The 14,478-nt window shown below is 47.0% G+C and overlaps 1 protein-coding gene and 1 long non-coding RNA gene across 3 annotated transcripts in view; one reads left to right on the forward strand and one right to left on the reverse strand.

The window, feature by feature from the left end:
• Nucleotides 1–3,626: 3,626 nt before the first annotated feature.
• Nucleotides 3,627–8,665, reverse strand: PIM3 (Pim-3 proto-oncogene, serine/threonine kinase). Its single transcript, XM_021555223.4, has 6 exons — nucleotides 8,109–8,665; nucleotides 7,660–7,769; nucleotides 7,466–7,516; nucleotides 6,816–7,179; nucleotides 5,386–5,562; nucleotides 3,627–5,226 (listed from the first exon to the last, which is right to left on the reverse strand). The coding sequence occupies exons 1-6, from the start codon at nucleotides 8,188–8,190 to the stop codon at nucleotides 5,042–5,044; spliced, it is 969 nt and encodes a 322-aa protein (XP_021410898.1). The 5' UTR covers nucleotides 8,191–8,665; the 3' UTR covers nucleotides 3,627–5,041.
• A 924-nt stretch (nucleotides 8,666–9,589) lies between these two features.
• The window catches only part of LOC146763430 (uncharacterized), a 40,782-nt gene continuing 35,893 nt past the window's right edge, over nucleotides 9,590–14,478 (forward strand). Inside the window, exon 1 of one of the 2 annotated variants that reach the window (XR_014952151.1) lies at nucleotides 9,590–9,779. This is a non-coding gene — a long non-coding RNA (uncharacterized LOC146763430). The other variant, XR_014952153.1, reaches the window with a different exon arrangement.

Raw genomic sequence — 14,478 nt, forward strand, 5'->3', positions numbered from 1 at the left:
GAAATCCTAGCATCTGAGATATAAACATGCCAATTTATCAGAGTATTGCAAACCACTTAATGTTTCTTAAAACTTAAGTGTGTCGGGCTGTATTACAAATAATAATTATGAGCAGTAAAGGACAGGAAGATTGAATACCTTTTAAATTTATTGGGAAAAAAGGGGTGGAATTGCAAACTAAGAAAATGTCTGCAAGAATTTAATGGATACATGTTTCTGCTCCTCATTTTGCTTTGAGTTACACCACAGCTCTGGAATTGTCACTTCAGCAAAAAAAGAGCTAGTATGTCTATGTGGACCCATTTTTTAGTGATAATATGAATTCATCAGTTATGAGACAAACTTTCCCTGAAAATAGTTAAGAATCCTGTCTTATACAGATTAAAAATAATTTTTAGTTGCATGGATTTGTGGCCTCCTTATTACTTTGTTCAGCAGTTCTGCAATATAACCAAAGCTTAATATGTCTCTGGTAACTTAGCTACCTGAAGAAATGCTGTAGGCAAAAACATATTAAATTTTAAAATCACAGATAACCATGAAACTCAGTAGTTGCAAATTTACAAGCAGAGAATATTTTGGGACAGTATCAAAAACTGTATTGCAATGAAACTAAAACACTGCCATCTTGACCGCTGCTATGAATTGTGACATCGCTGCTGTTAGTAGGAAAAAATCCACTAATATGAGGCTGATAGGGCCACTACATTCTGTTGTCTAGTTATACCACTGAGAATTATTGCCCATCTGCATGCCAGAAGACAAGTGACTCTCATGGTTGCTGAAATGAAGTGGAAGAATGAGGGCTAATATGGTTGTAAATGCTCATGCCAAGAGTCATGTAGGTGACTGGGGCACACCAGGCAGGTTAGCACTATAACATCAGATGCAGATTTGACAACCTTTTGAATACATACTCCCCTCTCCCATTTTTATTGAGAAGTCATTTTTGCATTTGTAGTAATACAAAATTTTTCATTTTTAGTGAACTATTCCTTCAAGCATTATGTGATAATTAAGTATCCGCCATACTCACTCATATGTAAAAATATCAGCCAGCAGTGCTTTAAAATCTCCCCAATTTATGGATTCTTATTTTTGGAACATATACTTTAATTTCACCAACAGAGGTCACTAAACCACTGAGAGAGAACCATAAGTGTTTGGTGGGAACACACCCTAGTTAATCTTCCTAACATCTTTCAATAGTTATTTGCAAAGGGCTCTTATTCGGCTGCTTCAGTAAATATAAGCTCAGTTAACAGAAAGAGAGAAAAAAAGAAGAGAGTGCATGCTTATGCACTCAGCGAAATGAGCTTTACTCGGGATATGAATTACACAAAACACTACATTGTTAAAGATATTTCAGTATTAGAATTTATTTAAAATATGTATTTTGAAGCCATTACCAGACATACATGCATAGGTATGAGTATTGTTAAACCAAATTTTCAAGCTTAAAACAGGCCCTGATTTAAACTAGTTGTTTTAAAGTGTTTTGAATGACCTGCTGAATTTTATTTTTCAAGCTTTGTGCTGTTGAAAACCAACCTAGTGGGGAGAGAGTATGAAGATGAGGATACCAGAGAAGTAACATTTAATGGTATTAGTACCAGATAGAAGCACAAGAGAAACCAAGAGCTGTCACCGACTTCCTCATTTTGGCAGAAACATTCAGCTAATTGGAACTGTATTAACACATAATTTTCCAACTTTCAACTGTAATGAAAAGCTATTTTTACAAATCATTACTTTCAGTATATGGTGTTTCAGCCACATGGATTCTATTAGTGTACAGGGGAGTTTCACGACCAAAGCTGCCTGTGCAGCACTGAAAGCACACCTTTTATGTTGAGCTAATCCCAGAGGGGAGTCAGCACTCGTGCCCGTGTCCTTTTGACCTTTATCCTTTTAATGCATTTTGCCTCAGTAGCAAAAGGTGAAAACCTAGTTTTTATGTTTCAAAACAGAGCGTTTCAACTCTGATTCTCCATGAAGCTAAGGAAAGTAACATCAGCTCTTGTGGAAATGTTGAAAGTCCCCGGCTCAGCAATCAACAATAGCTTTACAAATGTGTTTTCAGAATCGCTTTTCTGGTAGCCCTTTGAAGCTCACCCATACAGCCCTGCTGCCATCCCTCTGAGCAGCTGTGAACATGTGAAATCACTGGAGTGGAAGATGTTAATTACTGTCAGCTACTGGAATTTCTCCAGGGACCTCTTGTGGTTAGAAACATGTTTCCCTGAAGAAGTGCACTAGGTGCTGGGATCATCTCTCCTGTAGCATACCTGAATCCTCCCTTCTTAAGCAAAAGGAATTTCTCATTCCAAAGCAAAACTCTAAATATTCACTTTTAAGTCTTCTTCTCATATGACACTGTGATTTTTCTAAGCAATCTCAACTGTAGAATCTTTTATTTCTGTGACTAGAGTTCCAACAATAGGGAACTGAGCTTTTCAGGGACTAGGTTTAGCATATTTACAGATTTGCATTAAAAACTGGGGAAACAAGTCTAAAATAAAAAAGGAACAAAATCAAAAAATATGGAAAATGAATTGATGGCCAGAAGTGTGGTTAGGGCTTCCCCCCCACAACTAGAGTAATTTGAGCTTCCTTTTTACAGACAAGAAAAGGCTACACACTTCCCTCCATGTCATCAGAAAAGGGCACAGACTAAAAACGGTCTTTTTTTCTTCAGATTTACTTCCTGCTATTTATTGGCATTTTGAGTCTAAACTAGTTAGAATCAGGAGCTTGATGTGATGCCAGCGAGATATTACCCACAAGGAACCAAAATAATAGCAGATGAGCTGGCAGAAAGATCCTCAGAAAGGGAAATAACATTAAGATTCTAAGCCTAGCCCTTTACTGTGACAACTACAAAGCACCTTTAATGACTGAACACATCTTTAAATAAACCTCATAGATCTCTGCAGTAGTTAAACCTTGTAATAATCACTACCACCCCCACAACAAGCCCAAGTCAGGTAAGTCTTTGGCTACAGAGAAACGAGGATGACATTGTTAATCTGCAGGACTTGACTCCCAACGTGCTGAGATAAATGCCATGCTGAGGACATTTCTCGTCTTTTGCTGTAGGTGAGAATGGCACATACTCCCCCGTATCACACCGGTCTTTGATAATCTAAGGGAGCTGAAGGAAAACAGTCACCCTGATCCCCAAGAATGCTGTCCCCTTACCGTAAGGGCACGGAAGTCCTCATCCGTCCCAGAAGGAAGGTGTAAGTGGGAAGAAGGAAACTGAATGTAATGGAAAGTAAACATATCAACTGTGAAAACAGTAACCACAAGCAGCTACAGAACTCCTTCCTTGTTATACTTAAGGAAAAGTACGCCGATATTCAGTGTTTACAGAGGTAAAAGTCCCACAATTACAGGGCCAATTCCCTTTTATGTAGGCCATTAGTGCTGTTGTATTGTACTCCCTCTTCAGTCCAACATCAAACGCAGTGATTGAGGAGTAGATAGAGCTCAGGTAAGGGATTGCTTAATTCTTTAAAAATGGTCACTGCTTAATGGCATAGACCTTCTCCTAACTTTGGATCAGCTGCTGCAAGCCTTTAACTAGGCTTGAGATGGTAACAGAATGTACACAAACACAGAACTGTTATATACAAAAAGTTTAATTGAAATACCTGTATAAAAAATATGATCTCCATACATTTCACACCGTTAAACAGAAGAAAAAAAAAATCCAAATCCAAGCTGCATAAATGCAACCAGATCACAGAAACACAGCTATTAAAATAAATTAAGGTTTATGACTCTGCCACTCTACCTTCCAGAGCCAATGCACGGAGACTGTACAATGTCAATAATTTAAAACCCTTCCAAACAGCATTACTTTACACTTCTGGTACAATAATACCAGACAAAAGGCATACTGACTAACTTTAAAAAGTCATTCTATTTCCCTTAAATTAGACTTTGTACAACAATTTCCCATCTTCCAACAAAAAACTGGTAAGGTCAGAAATTTTTTTTATTTTTATTTTTTTTTTGTAACCAAAAGTTGACAGGAATGCAGAAAAAAAAGTGCCATGGGCAAACCACTAGAATTCCCATGGGGAGAAGGAGGGGAAAGCACAGTGTTGAATAACTCTAACCAAATAAATTAACCAAATAAATAGCCACAGTTGAAAACTGTGGAGGTCTTCCAAAATCCAAACAATAAATAACTGTATAGTACACGGGAAAAACCGAGTTTACATAAACACATTATACAGGTATGGAAAAAAAAAAAGTAGAAGTCCTTGAATATTGCATTGATTGTGCATTCAACATGCCCATACATACTTTAAGACTCGCAGGGTGACAAAAGGCCGGGGGGAGTTGAGAAAGGGGCTTCTCATGCCCAATGGTAGAGATGATAAAAGGAAACATGAATAAATGTTTCTGATAAAGAAGCCGATATACCTGTTCATATTTCTGTGCAGGCTATAGGAAATATCTTGAGCAGCAGAGGTGGGTTGGATTTGTAAAGGGCAGGGGGGCAGGAGTGAAATGTCTGTGTTCAAGTATTCCATCACCAGTGGATGGGACTACTTCATTCAATCACCGAACAGGTTCTCCAATGCATCATAGGAGCTGCTTCCTCCAGCACTGAGTCTAAAGGGAGCAAATTCCTATAATGAACTGGATCTTCTTTGGACATAGACAGCTCAAAAAAGAAAGTCCCACTGAAGCAGCTTTCAAAAAGGCACTCAAAAGCAAATAAAATCTAGTCCAGGCTCTATGAGAGCAAAAAAGTTTACCATGTATTCAAGAGGTCACTGCTTTCTTAATAAGGTCAGTCTTTGACTAAGTACTGGCCTGCAACTCCCAAAAATCAGCGTTTCCAAAGGAAATCTCTCATTCCAAAGCAGAAACCAGCAAAGGGGGAAAACAAAATCAAGTCCCTCAGACAAAGATTCAACTACAGAATAATGAATGCATTTTTCTAGCCCCTCCTATGTATTGGCAGCAGCACTGTGGTCTTTCTGCTTGAAGCTCCCCCTCCCAGTGCGAGGTCCTTAGTAATTCACAGACTCTCATTACTTGAACTTGTGCTAGATACATCAGTATCAAGGGTCCGTAGCCTTATGTCACAGTCCTCAGACTTCACTACTTCAGATTTGTGCATCCATTGATGGTCAAAAATCTGCTCAAGTGTTGGTCTGTCTGAAGGCCTCAGTGAAAGGCACCATTTGATCAGCTGTTGACATTCTGTAACACAAAAAGAAAGCCATATTAGACTAAAAAAGTAAAAAAAAACCCAAAAAACCTCAGTAACAAAAATCCACCCACACAAGCTCTCATGTACAAGACCATTAAAAAAAAAAAAACCCAAAACCAAAAATCCCATTTGACTTCTGTAGAACTTACCAGGTGAAATTCTCCTCCTGAAGTATAATCGCCCTCTCAAGATTTCTTCATCTTGCTCAAAAGGGATGTCTCCACAAACCATGTCATATAACAGAACTCCCAGAGACCATACTGTTGCTGACCGCCCATGGTATCTGTGGTATCTGATCCACTCTGGAGGGCTGTATACTCTCGTTCCTGAAAGCAAAAAAAAACAACCCAGCACAATTAGAGTAGAGGTTTAAAGTGTTTCCCCATTGTTCAGCTCCTTCTGGCAGAGCTAAATTAAATTCAAAAACCTGATATTTAGGAATTAAAAAAACCCATCACCAAACCCAGAAAACTAAACAGCTTTAAATTTTTCACAAGCCAAAGCCATTAGCAATGTAATTTCAGGTCATCTGCAGGGTTACACCATCAACAGACTTGGCCCATCCGGTTGTTCTATTTTGTTGCAAGGAATAACACAGCCCCATCAGCTGACTGTTTACTGAGGCAAGCTCCCTTTCACTGACCACGTGGCGTCTGCAGCATCACACCAAAAATAGACACAAAAGGACAAAGGGGGCTGGCAGGGAGGAGGAGAGGGCGACAAGGTGAAACTCAGGTCTGCCCGCATTACACGGGGCTAATCTGCTTTATCCAATTCCACAGGGCAGTAAACAAAATAGGTCCGCTTACGATTTCTATGTTTTTAAAGCCTCCCCCGGGGCTTCTATGCAGCAGCTTTTCCCAACTTGCCCCCCCTTCCCCTCCCTTCAGTGTCCGAGGGCTCCTTGGATACCAAACAAAACGGGGAATTCGTGATGCCGAGGTCACGTGCGGCAGGGCTTCGAGTTTCACAACAAACAGATGTGAGTGCGGCAGCTGGGGGCGCGGGGGGCGAGACCCCGGTGTTACATCAGTCGCTCTCCAAGGACTGGGGGAAATGCTCCCTCTGGTCACATGCTGGCTTATGTTCAGCTTTCCCACCTCCAAAGCAACGACCCCAGCCGCTGTAGCAAGTAATTTCGAGGGAGTGCATTTGTCCCCATCGCTTTAAAATCTGCAATGCGGGATTTCCAGGACACTGGCAGAATGGGAGCGGGGGAGGTACCACTCCGAGTTAAAAAAAAACCACCGCATATAAAAACTGCATATCCACACATGGAAACATCCGACACTGGCAAAACCTCCATGTAAACAGATCGCCCTCTAGGAAAAAAACCCCGCTTTTTCCAAGACAGGGAAACATAAACTGCTGCGTCACTGCCTGGAATCGCTTCTTTCCTACGCAACTGAACACCCCTAAGCGGCTTCGGGTCCACAGGTTTCCACTGCCGATAGACCTGATATGAACCCCCGCATCAGGGGCTGTGCTGGCTGTGACTAGTCATTGGAAAGGGGCTAAGCGGCAGCTCTAGGGAGGGCATCACCCCGGGAGGGGCACGGCTAGGGCGGGGGTCACGTACCATCGAAATCGGTATAGACTGTATCCTTGAGGAGGGCCCCCGAGCCAAAATCAATGAGCTTCAGCTCTCCTGTGCGGAGGTCAACCAGCAGGTTCTCGTCCTTGATGTCCCGGTGCACCACGCCGCAGCCATAGCAGTGGCGCACCGCCTCCAGCACCTGCCGGAAGAACCCGCGGGCCGTCTCCTCGTCCAGGGCACCCTTCTCCGTGATGAAGTCGAACAGGTCCTTCACCAGCTCGGGCCGCTCCATGATGATGAGGTACCCGTCGGGCCGCTCGTACCAGTCTAGCAACTTGATGACCCCTCTGAAGCCGGAGCCCACCTTCTTGAGGAGGACGATCTCCAGGGGCACCATGATGCCACCCTGGGCAGAAAAAGGGGCGCGGGTCAGCGGGGGGGTGGCGCGGCCCGGGGCACCCCCTCGCTGAGGGGAGGGAGGCGGGGAGGGCGCGCAGGGCGGGGAGGAGGGCGCGGCCGGCGGGCCCCCTCTGCCGCAGTCCGAGGGGCGGGCGCGGCGCTGCGGCGGCGAACCCCCGCCAAATTCCCTCCCGACGCAGAGGCCGCGCCAGCGGGGCGGGCCCCACCGCCCACACAATGGCCTCGCCGCGGCGGAGCCCCGCGGCACCCCCGGAGCCCCCCCCGGTACTTACAATGGTGCCCCACTCGGTCACCCGCTCCTTCACCACATGCTTCACGGCGACCTGCGGAGCGCGGAGAACGGAGGCGCCGTGAGCGGCGGGGCGGGCTCAGCCCGCGCCCCGCCGCCGAGGGCCGGGCCGGCCGCGCCCGCCGCTTCCCGCGCCGCGCTCCCGCCCGCCGCCCCCGCCCGGCGCCCGCGCCTCACCGGCAGCCCGTCGGCGATCCTGCTCCCTGCGTACACGGTGCCGAAGCCCCCGCTGCCCAGCACGGAGCCCACCTGGTAGACTTTATCAAACGGCTCCTTCTCCACTTTCACTGCGTAAACAAGAGGGGAAAAACGCGCGTTAGTGTCCGCAGCCGCGCTGCGGTGACCGAATAGTACTAATAATAGTAATAATGATAATAAAAAATAGTAATGTAAGAAAAAGCCCACAAACGCTCTGCCTAGCAGACCCATATTGTCTCCGCTGCCTTGATTCCGACCAAGGCTTTATTTTTAAAAAAAATCAATCTTTCTCAATTAAAAAAAAAAAATTAAAAAAAAAACCAAACGCAGCTCCGGGAGTTGCGAGCCGCCGAGCCCAACGCTCCGGTAACGCAGGGCCGGTCCGCGCCCTCCGGCGCAGCGCTGGCAGGGACACCCCAGCTCCGTACCTGGCTGGAGGATCTTCACCGGCAAGTGGTCCATGCTGGGGCTGCAGATGTGCGCCAGCGAGCCGAACTTGGAAAGCAACATCTTCCGAGGCGGGGGGAAAAACGTCGAGTTAGTTCCCCACGGCAGCTCCGCCGGCGTCCTCTCGGCTCGGCGCGGCTCTCCTCTCTCCGGAGCCGGCGGAGGGCGGCGGGCCGCCGAAAGCTTCTGCGCGGCTCCTTCTTCGGCCGGGAGCTGGAACCCACGAAGTCCTTGGGGGCCCGTCCCCGCCGGCAGCAGTCCAGGTGTCGGTCGCACAAAGTCCTCCGGAGAAACGCAATCAGCGAACGCGCCGCTCCCGCGTTTCTTCTTCCAGCCGGCGAAAGCCGCTCGGGGCGCAGGCAGGCACAGGCAGAACTATAGCCCTCCGCGGAGGCAGACAAGTCCGGGGGCTCCGGCTCCGCGCGTGGAGCCCGCCCCTGCGGGGGCCGCGGTGGCAGGAGCGGGCTGGGCGCCGCAGTGGAGCCGTGGCGGGCGGAGAACAGACCGCGCCGCCGCCGAGCTGCCCGCGCGCTTCTGAGCCGGCGGCGCCGCCGAGCCGCCTCTTAACTCCCAATATTTTGGTGCGGGCAGAGTGCGGCGAGGGCGCCGAGAATATCCCTCCGCGGGGGAGGGGGGAAACACCTCTCCCCGCCGTCCCCGCCGCCCCCTCCCCTCTGCGCCGGAGCCCCCGCGGGGCGGCGGCCGTGACTGCAGCGCCCTGTCCCGCCCCACCGCACGGGCGGGCACGGGGAGGGCGGGGGGCTGGGAACTACTTGTTCTGTAGTAACTGGCGCGCAGAGTTACACATCGTCTGAGAGGAACGCATCACACATTAGCGGCAAAAAAAAAAAAAAAAAAAAAAAAAAAAAAAAAAAAAAGTGGGGGGAGATTCTCCCGTGTGCGTTAACGCAGCTGCGCGGCCAATCGCCGGGCGCCCTTTCAAAGGGCTCCCGGTGTGGCCCAATGAGGAGAGCCCTCATTTGCATGCGGCGCGCGGCCAGGCGGCGGCAGGGCGGGAATGCCGCGGCGCGCCGAGCCCGCCCCGCCCCGGGCTGCGGGAAGGTCGCTCCGAGCCGCCGCGTCCCGGGCTGCGCGGGGGCGGGGCGCCAGCAGCGCCGGGGCACGGTGAGCCGCGGCTCCGCCAGGGGCTTTGACAGCCCCGGCACGGTGGTCGCTCATTTTGCCAGCCGGTGCTCCCGGGTGAGCACGCGGCGCGCTCCCTCGCCCTCAGCGGCGATTTTTCCTCCTCCCTAGTTCTGCCCCCTCGCCTCGGCGCAGTTCGGCCCCGTGCCAGCGCGGGGGGACGCCGGCGCCTGCCCTCCGCGCCTGCCTCTGTCAGTCACCTCCCCTGTGCGGAAGCCCCGCGGGGCCGGTGCGGCGCGACGGCGGGCGCCGGAGTCCTGGCGGCGCAGCTCGGAGGAGCCGAGCGCTTCCCGCCCCGCCGAGGCGCCGCGCCCGGAGCGGGCAGAGCTGCTGCCCTGCCCGGCGCTGCTGCCGCCGCCCGCCCCGCAGGGGGCGCTGCATCAACAGGAATGGGGGCGCGGGGGTCCCCGTGCCCCGAGGCCGCGGCGGTCACCGCGGGCCGCGCTCCGGCGCTGTCAGGCCCGCGGCTCCGGCCTCCTCTGAAGGGACACCGAGACAGGGGCGCCCAGGTGGGGGGAGAAGCCCGAGGGCATCCAGGGGATCTTGCCGAGTGTCTGTCCAGCAAAGCTGAGGGCGACTGCTTTAGAGATTAAAGAGTGCGGCGCTGGGTGGGCGGCGGGGAGCGCCCTCCGCGCCGCTCCGCGCCCGGCACCGCGGCCCCGGTGCGGGCCGGACACGGCGCAGTGCGAGGCAGCGGCGCTCAGCGGGGATCCCTGACGGGAGGGCGGCTTTGGCAGCCCCTCCCAGCCGGGCTCTGGGGAGAGCCCAGCAGTTGGCATTGTCTGATAATAGTACTGCCGGGATCTCGGGCAGTCGTGACCATAAACAAAGCGAGGACTTCTAGGCAGAGGTAATATCTTTTATTAGATTAGACCAGCTGATGTAAAGGTCAACTTTGCAGGCGCAGTTTCAACCCTTCATGTCCCAGAATGTATTTTTTGAAGATAGATCTGTTGGGCTATAAAAGTTACTACTTCTCATACAGACCAATTTCCAGAGGCTCCAAAAGAAACCATTGAGTTTATTGAGTAGCTGAGGAATTCATGAGATTTCATGTTTATAGATTTTTTTTCCCCCTTAAAGCTAATGATATGGATTTATGAGATTTTTTTTTTTTGTAAATTTGTGTTAGACCCTGTCTTTTGGCTGTCTCAAATCACATTAATAAAAGTTAATATGTGTAAGTGCTAATTATTTAGGGAATTAACACTGCAAGTTGTTACTAATTCCTGCTTTTCTTACATGACCAGGCGTGAAAATTCATGCATGGATCACTAGTCTGCAAATATAAAAACATCAGGCCTTGTAATTTCAACTATATTTGAAATTGCTTAAATTCATCTCTGTGTGTGGCCAATCCATAGTAAGTCAGTGATACATTTGCCTTGAACCTGTTCAGGAAATAATATAATTCCCTCCAAATCCTGTTGCATTTAAGCTACATCTTTAGCTGGTAAAAAATACATATCTTTCCACATCCATATTTGTAGCAAAATGGCAATCTAAAAATTCTGGGATCAATCTTAGCATTTATGTAACTCCCAATCTGATTTTCACACCAGTGTGAGAGGGAGGTTATTTTACATTTAACATTAAAGAAAACAAGGTAGTTACTGTAAAAAAAAAAAAAAAGTGATAAGGGGGTATTTTTTCTTCATTCACTTAATTTTGGCACACAGACATTTAATTTGTATACAGTTACAAGCACTCTTGGTTTGACAGAATTACAGATGGATCCCAGACATGGAATTTACCCTGTCTTTACACATAAGCCTTTCATGGGTTTGTGGTGCTTCTTTTGATCTGGCTTGGAACATGCAGTTCAGTGGTCCTAAACAATTATAGCTGCAGAAATATTTTATAAACTAGTTTTGGCCTCTTTAACAGTGGCTTTGCAACTATAAATGGAAAATCATTCATGAGTAGGATGCCAGTTTGATTTAGGATTCATTTTTCTGTGTAGGAAAACTCCTCCCTGGGCAGGAGTTTGTCAGGCACAGAAATATGAAGATCCTTGGAATTTTCTGCTTGCAGAACAGTACTACCTTCAGGCTACCTTTTAATGTCTGTATGGAACCCAGCTCAAAATTTGCTGTGGCACATCATCAGGCATTGCACCAGTGACATTAATGGGCTCTAATATATACTTACAGCCATTGTAGTGTTGGATGGGACTACCAAAATGCATCTGTTCTTATAATGTGACCATACGGAATGCTGTTAAGAATGCTCTGTCAGTAAATGTCCATTAAAATTGCAAGAATATTGGTATTTCTAGGTCACTCAACCTTCTTATATGTCAGAGCTCCTAGATCCCTTAATGACTCTTTCCTTGATTCTCTTTAGTCTTTCATTTGGCAAGAGAACAAACTGAAGACTCTGCTCTAGATGTGGCTTCATATGTGCTGAAGAGAGGGCAATAATCATGTCCCTTGACCTGCTGGCTGTGGCACTCCAAGATGTGGTCAGTGTGCATTACTGCAGGCGCACACTGCTGACTTTGTTGGTTTGTGGTCCACTGGGTCTTCTCCTGTGGAATCGTTAGTTCCAGCCTGCACTTCTCCCTAACTGTACCCTGTCCCAGATGTGGGATCTTGGCATTCTCATTTCTTGAAGTACAATACAGATGTATGTGTTATACATTTATTCAGCTAGTTGAGGTCCAAATAACAGCTATGCCCTCCAATATATCAATAACCCCCCCTTGATTTTGTGTCACCTTGTATTTCCAAACATCACAGATGAAAAAATTAAATAATATCAGCCATTTTATTGATCCCAATAAATATCCCTTGAAATCATCTGCTAATTGGACTAGAAACAGTTATTAGCTACCTTTTGAGGCCTGTGACCTGGCCAGTTTTTAATGTACCTTGTAGTATACATATATCTTCCCAATTTGGCTGCAGATGCTGAAAAACTATCAAAAGTTCTGGCTACAGGCAAGGGGAGCAACACCTACTCTAATCTCACCCAGGGAAGCTTGCAATGTAGTTGTAGAAGAAACTCAGAGTGACTAAACACGGTTTGTCCTTGGGAAATTCAAGACACCTGTTCTCAATAACATTTTTTGTTGTCACGGTAATGATTTCCACGAGTACTTGCTCCATAATTTCCCCAGCAACTGAGAGAAGGATGATCATCTTTTCACCACCCAGATCCTCCTTTTGCAATTTCCTAAGACAGACACAATATTTTTCCAGTTGTTAGAAACCTCCTTTGATCCCTGTGACCTTTCTCAAGGGACTGAGAGTAGCCTTCCAATGACTTTTGCTGTCACTCTTAGTACTCTCAGATGTATCCTGTCCAATACCATGGATCTGTATGACATTTCTATCTTGTTTAATTAGACCCTGACTTGATCCTTGCTATTTAACATGGAACTCTGGCATCCCTGAGAGCAGACCATGCCAGTAGAAACAGATGAAATGAATATCCATGTGCTGTGTTACAAAGTCATCTGCTGTATTCAGCAGCTGGCCTAGATTTTACTCAGTCTCCTATTTTGCTGAAAGAGTGTCCTTATCCATGACATCCTTCATCAATTTTAATTGCATGTAAGCATTTCCCCTCTAATGCCATCCTTGCATGCCCAGGAAATGCTCCTGTGCTCCTCCTACTCATTGTGTTCCCACTTCCACCTCCCATATACTTGTTTTTTGTTGTTGAGCTCAGTCATATATACCCTGTGCTGCTAAGGAAGGCTTCTGCTATATTTCCCTGTTTGCTTGCAGATTAGGATGTATAAGAAAAATTAATTACTCTGCCAGGTCTTACTGATCAGTTGTTAGGCCACTTCTTTCAGTAACTCCAGTGCTTTTCTTTTGACCAGTGTCTTGTGAAGCCAGAACCTCTCTATTTCTTTGCATTTCCAACATATTGCTGGAATTATGAATGATTAGGGAATCATAGAATCGTAGAATATGCTGAGTTGAAAGGATCATCATCTGTCTCTGCACAGAACACTCAAAGACTCACACCATGTGCCCAAGAGTGTTGTTCAAATGCTTCTTGAACTCTTTCATGCTGGTGCTTTGACCACTTCCCTGGGGAACCTGTTAAGTGCTAAACCACCTTCTGGGTGAAAAGCCTTTTCCTCATATCCAACCCAAACCTCCCCTATCTCATCTTCACCTTGTTTTCTTGAGTCCTGTAGTGAGTCATCAGAGTGATGAGATTAGTGGCTGCTCCTTCGCTCCCCCTGATGAGGATGTTGTAGACTGCAGTGATGTCTGCCCTCAGTCTCCTCTTCTCCAGGCTGAAAAGAACAAGTCATCTCAGCTGCCCCACATATGCCTTCCTCTTCAAACCCTTCATCATCCTCATGGCCCTTCTTTGGACAATCTCTAATAACTTAATGTCTTTTTTATGTTGTGGCACCCAAAACTGCCCCCGGGACTTGAGGTGAGGCTGTTCCAGTGCAGAGTGGGACAATCCTCTCCCTCACCCAGCCAATGATGCTGTGCCTGATGCAGCCCAGGACATGACTGGCCCTCCTGGCTGCCAGGGCACTGCTGGCTCATGATCAACAGAAAGAAATTGACAACTTCTTCAGTAACACACTGTATATTTTCACATATGGTACATTCTTTTCCCTTTATAAATCAATATCCTGAGTGTATTTAAAGTTGACTCTTACCTCTGTTGAACCTCCTACTCCTATAAGCATTAGTGAGACCAGAATTGAGGTACTGTTAAAAGAAGGCTGAAAACTGAAAGGGTTTCCAAAGAGAATACAAAGGTTAAGACTGGTATCTTAAAACATGAAGTTCTGCTAGCTCAATCTACTTTGTTTATTTGACCTCTTTCCATAACAATCTAGAAATATCTGCGCTTTGTTTATTTTTTCCCCACCTGGTATTTCTTAGCTCTTTAAGCCTCACATGGGAAGAGTTTCCCAGGCTGAGAACTGGGAGAAAGCAACAAATCTAGAAGTAAAGGACAGGTGGGTTACAGAACCTCGCTGTGAATGTAGCTCTCCCATAACTGAGGACCTGGTATTGAAGCTGGGTTTAAGATAATGGAAGAAGATACGTTCGTGTGTATAAAGAACTTACAGATTTGATGCATAACTTGCTTTAGATACCATGATATTATGTCAAGTGAAGTCAGACTGGAAAGTCTCTGGAGCATTAATATTTATGATTCAAAAAGCATGGGTCTGTACAGAACTGAGTTCTCAGGACATCATCTTTCATTGTTTTGCAG

Source organism: Lonchura striata, chromosome 1A, assembly GCF_050655825.1.
Source record: "Lonchura striata isolate lonStrDom1 chromosome 1A, ASM5065582v1, whole genome shotgun sequence".
NCBI classification, from domain to species: Eukaryota; Metazoa; Chordata; class Aves; order Passeriformes; family Estrildidae; genus Lonchura; species Lonchura striata.

Coding starts and splice junctions, on each gene's coding strand:
- PIM3 (XM_021555223.4), bottom strand. CDS start 8,190: ATGTTGCTTTCCAAGTTCGGCTCGCTGGCGCACATCTGCAGCCCCAGC. Junction 5,563..6,815: donor AGTCTATACCGATTTCGATG/GTACGTGACCCC, acceptor TTTTGCTTTCAG/GAACGAGAGTATACAGCCCT. Junction 5,227..5,385: donor CAGGAGGAGAATTTCACCTG/GTAAGTTCTACA, acceptor TTTGTGTTACAG/AATGTCAACAGCTGATCAAA.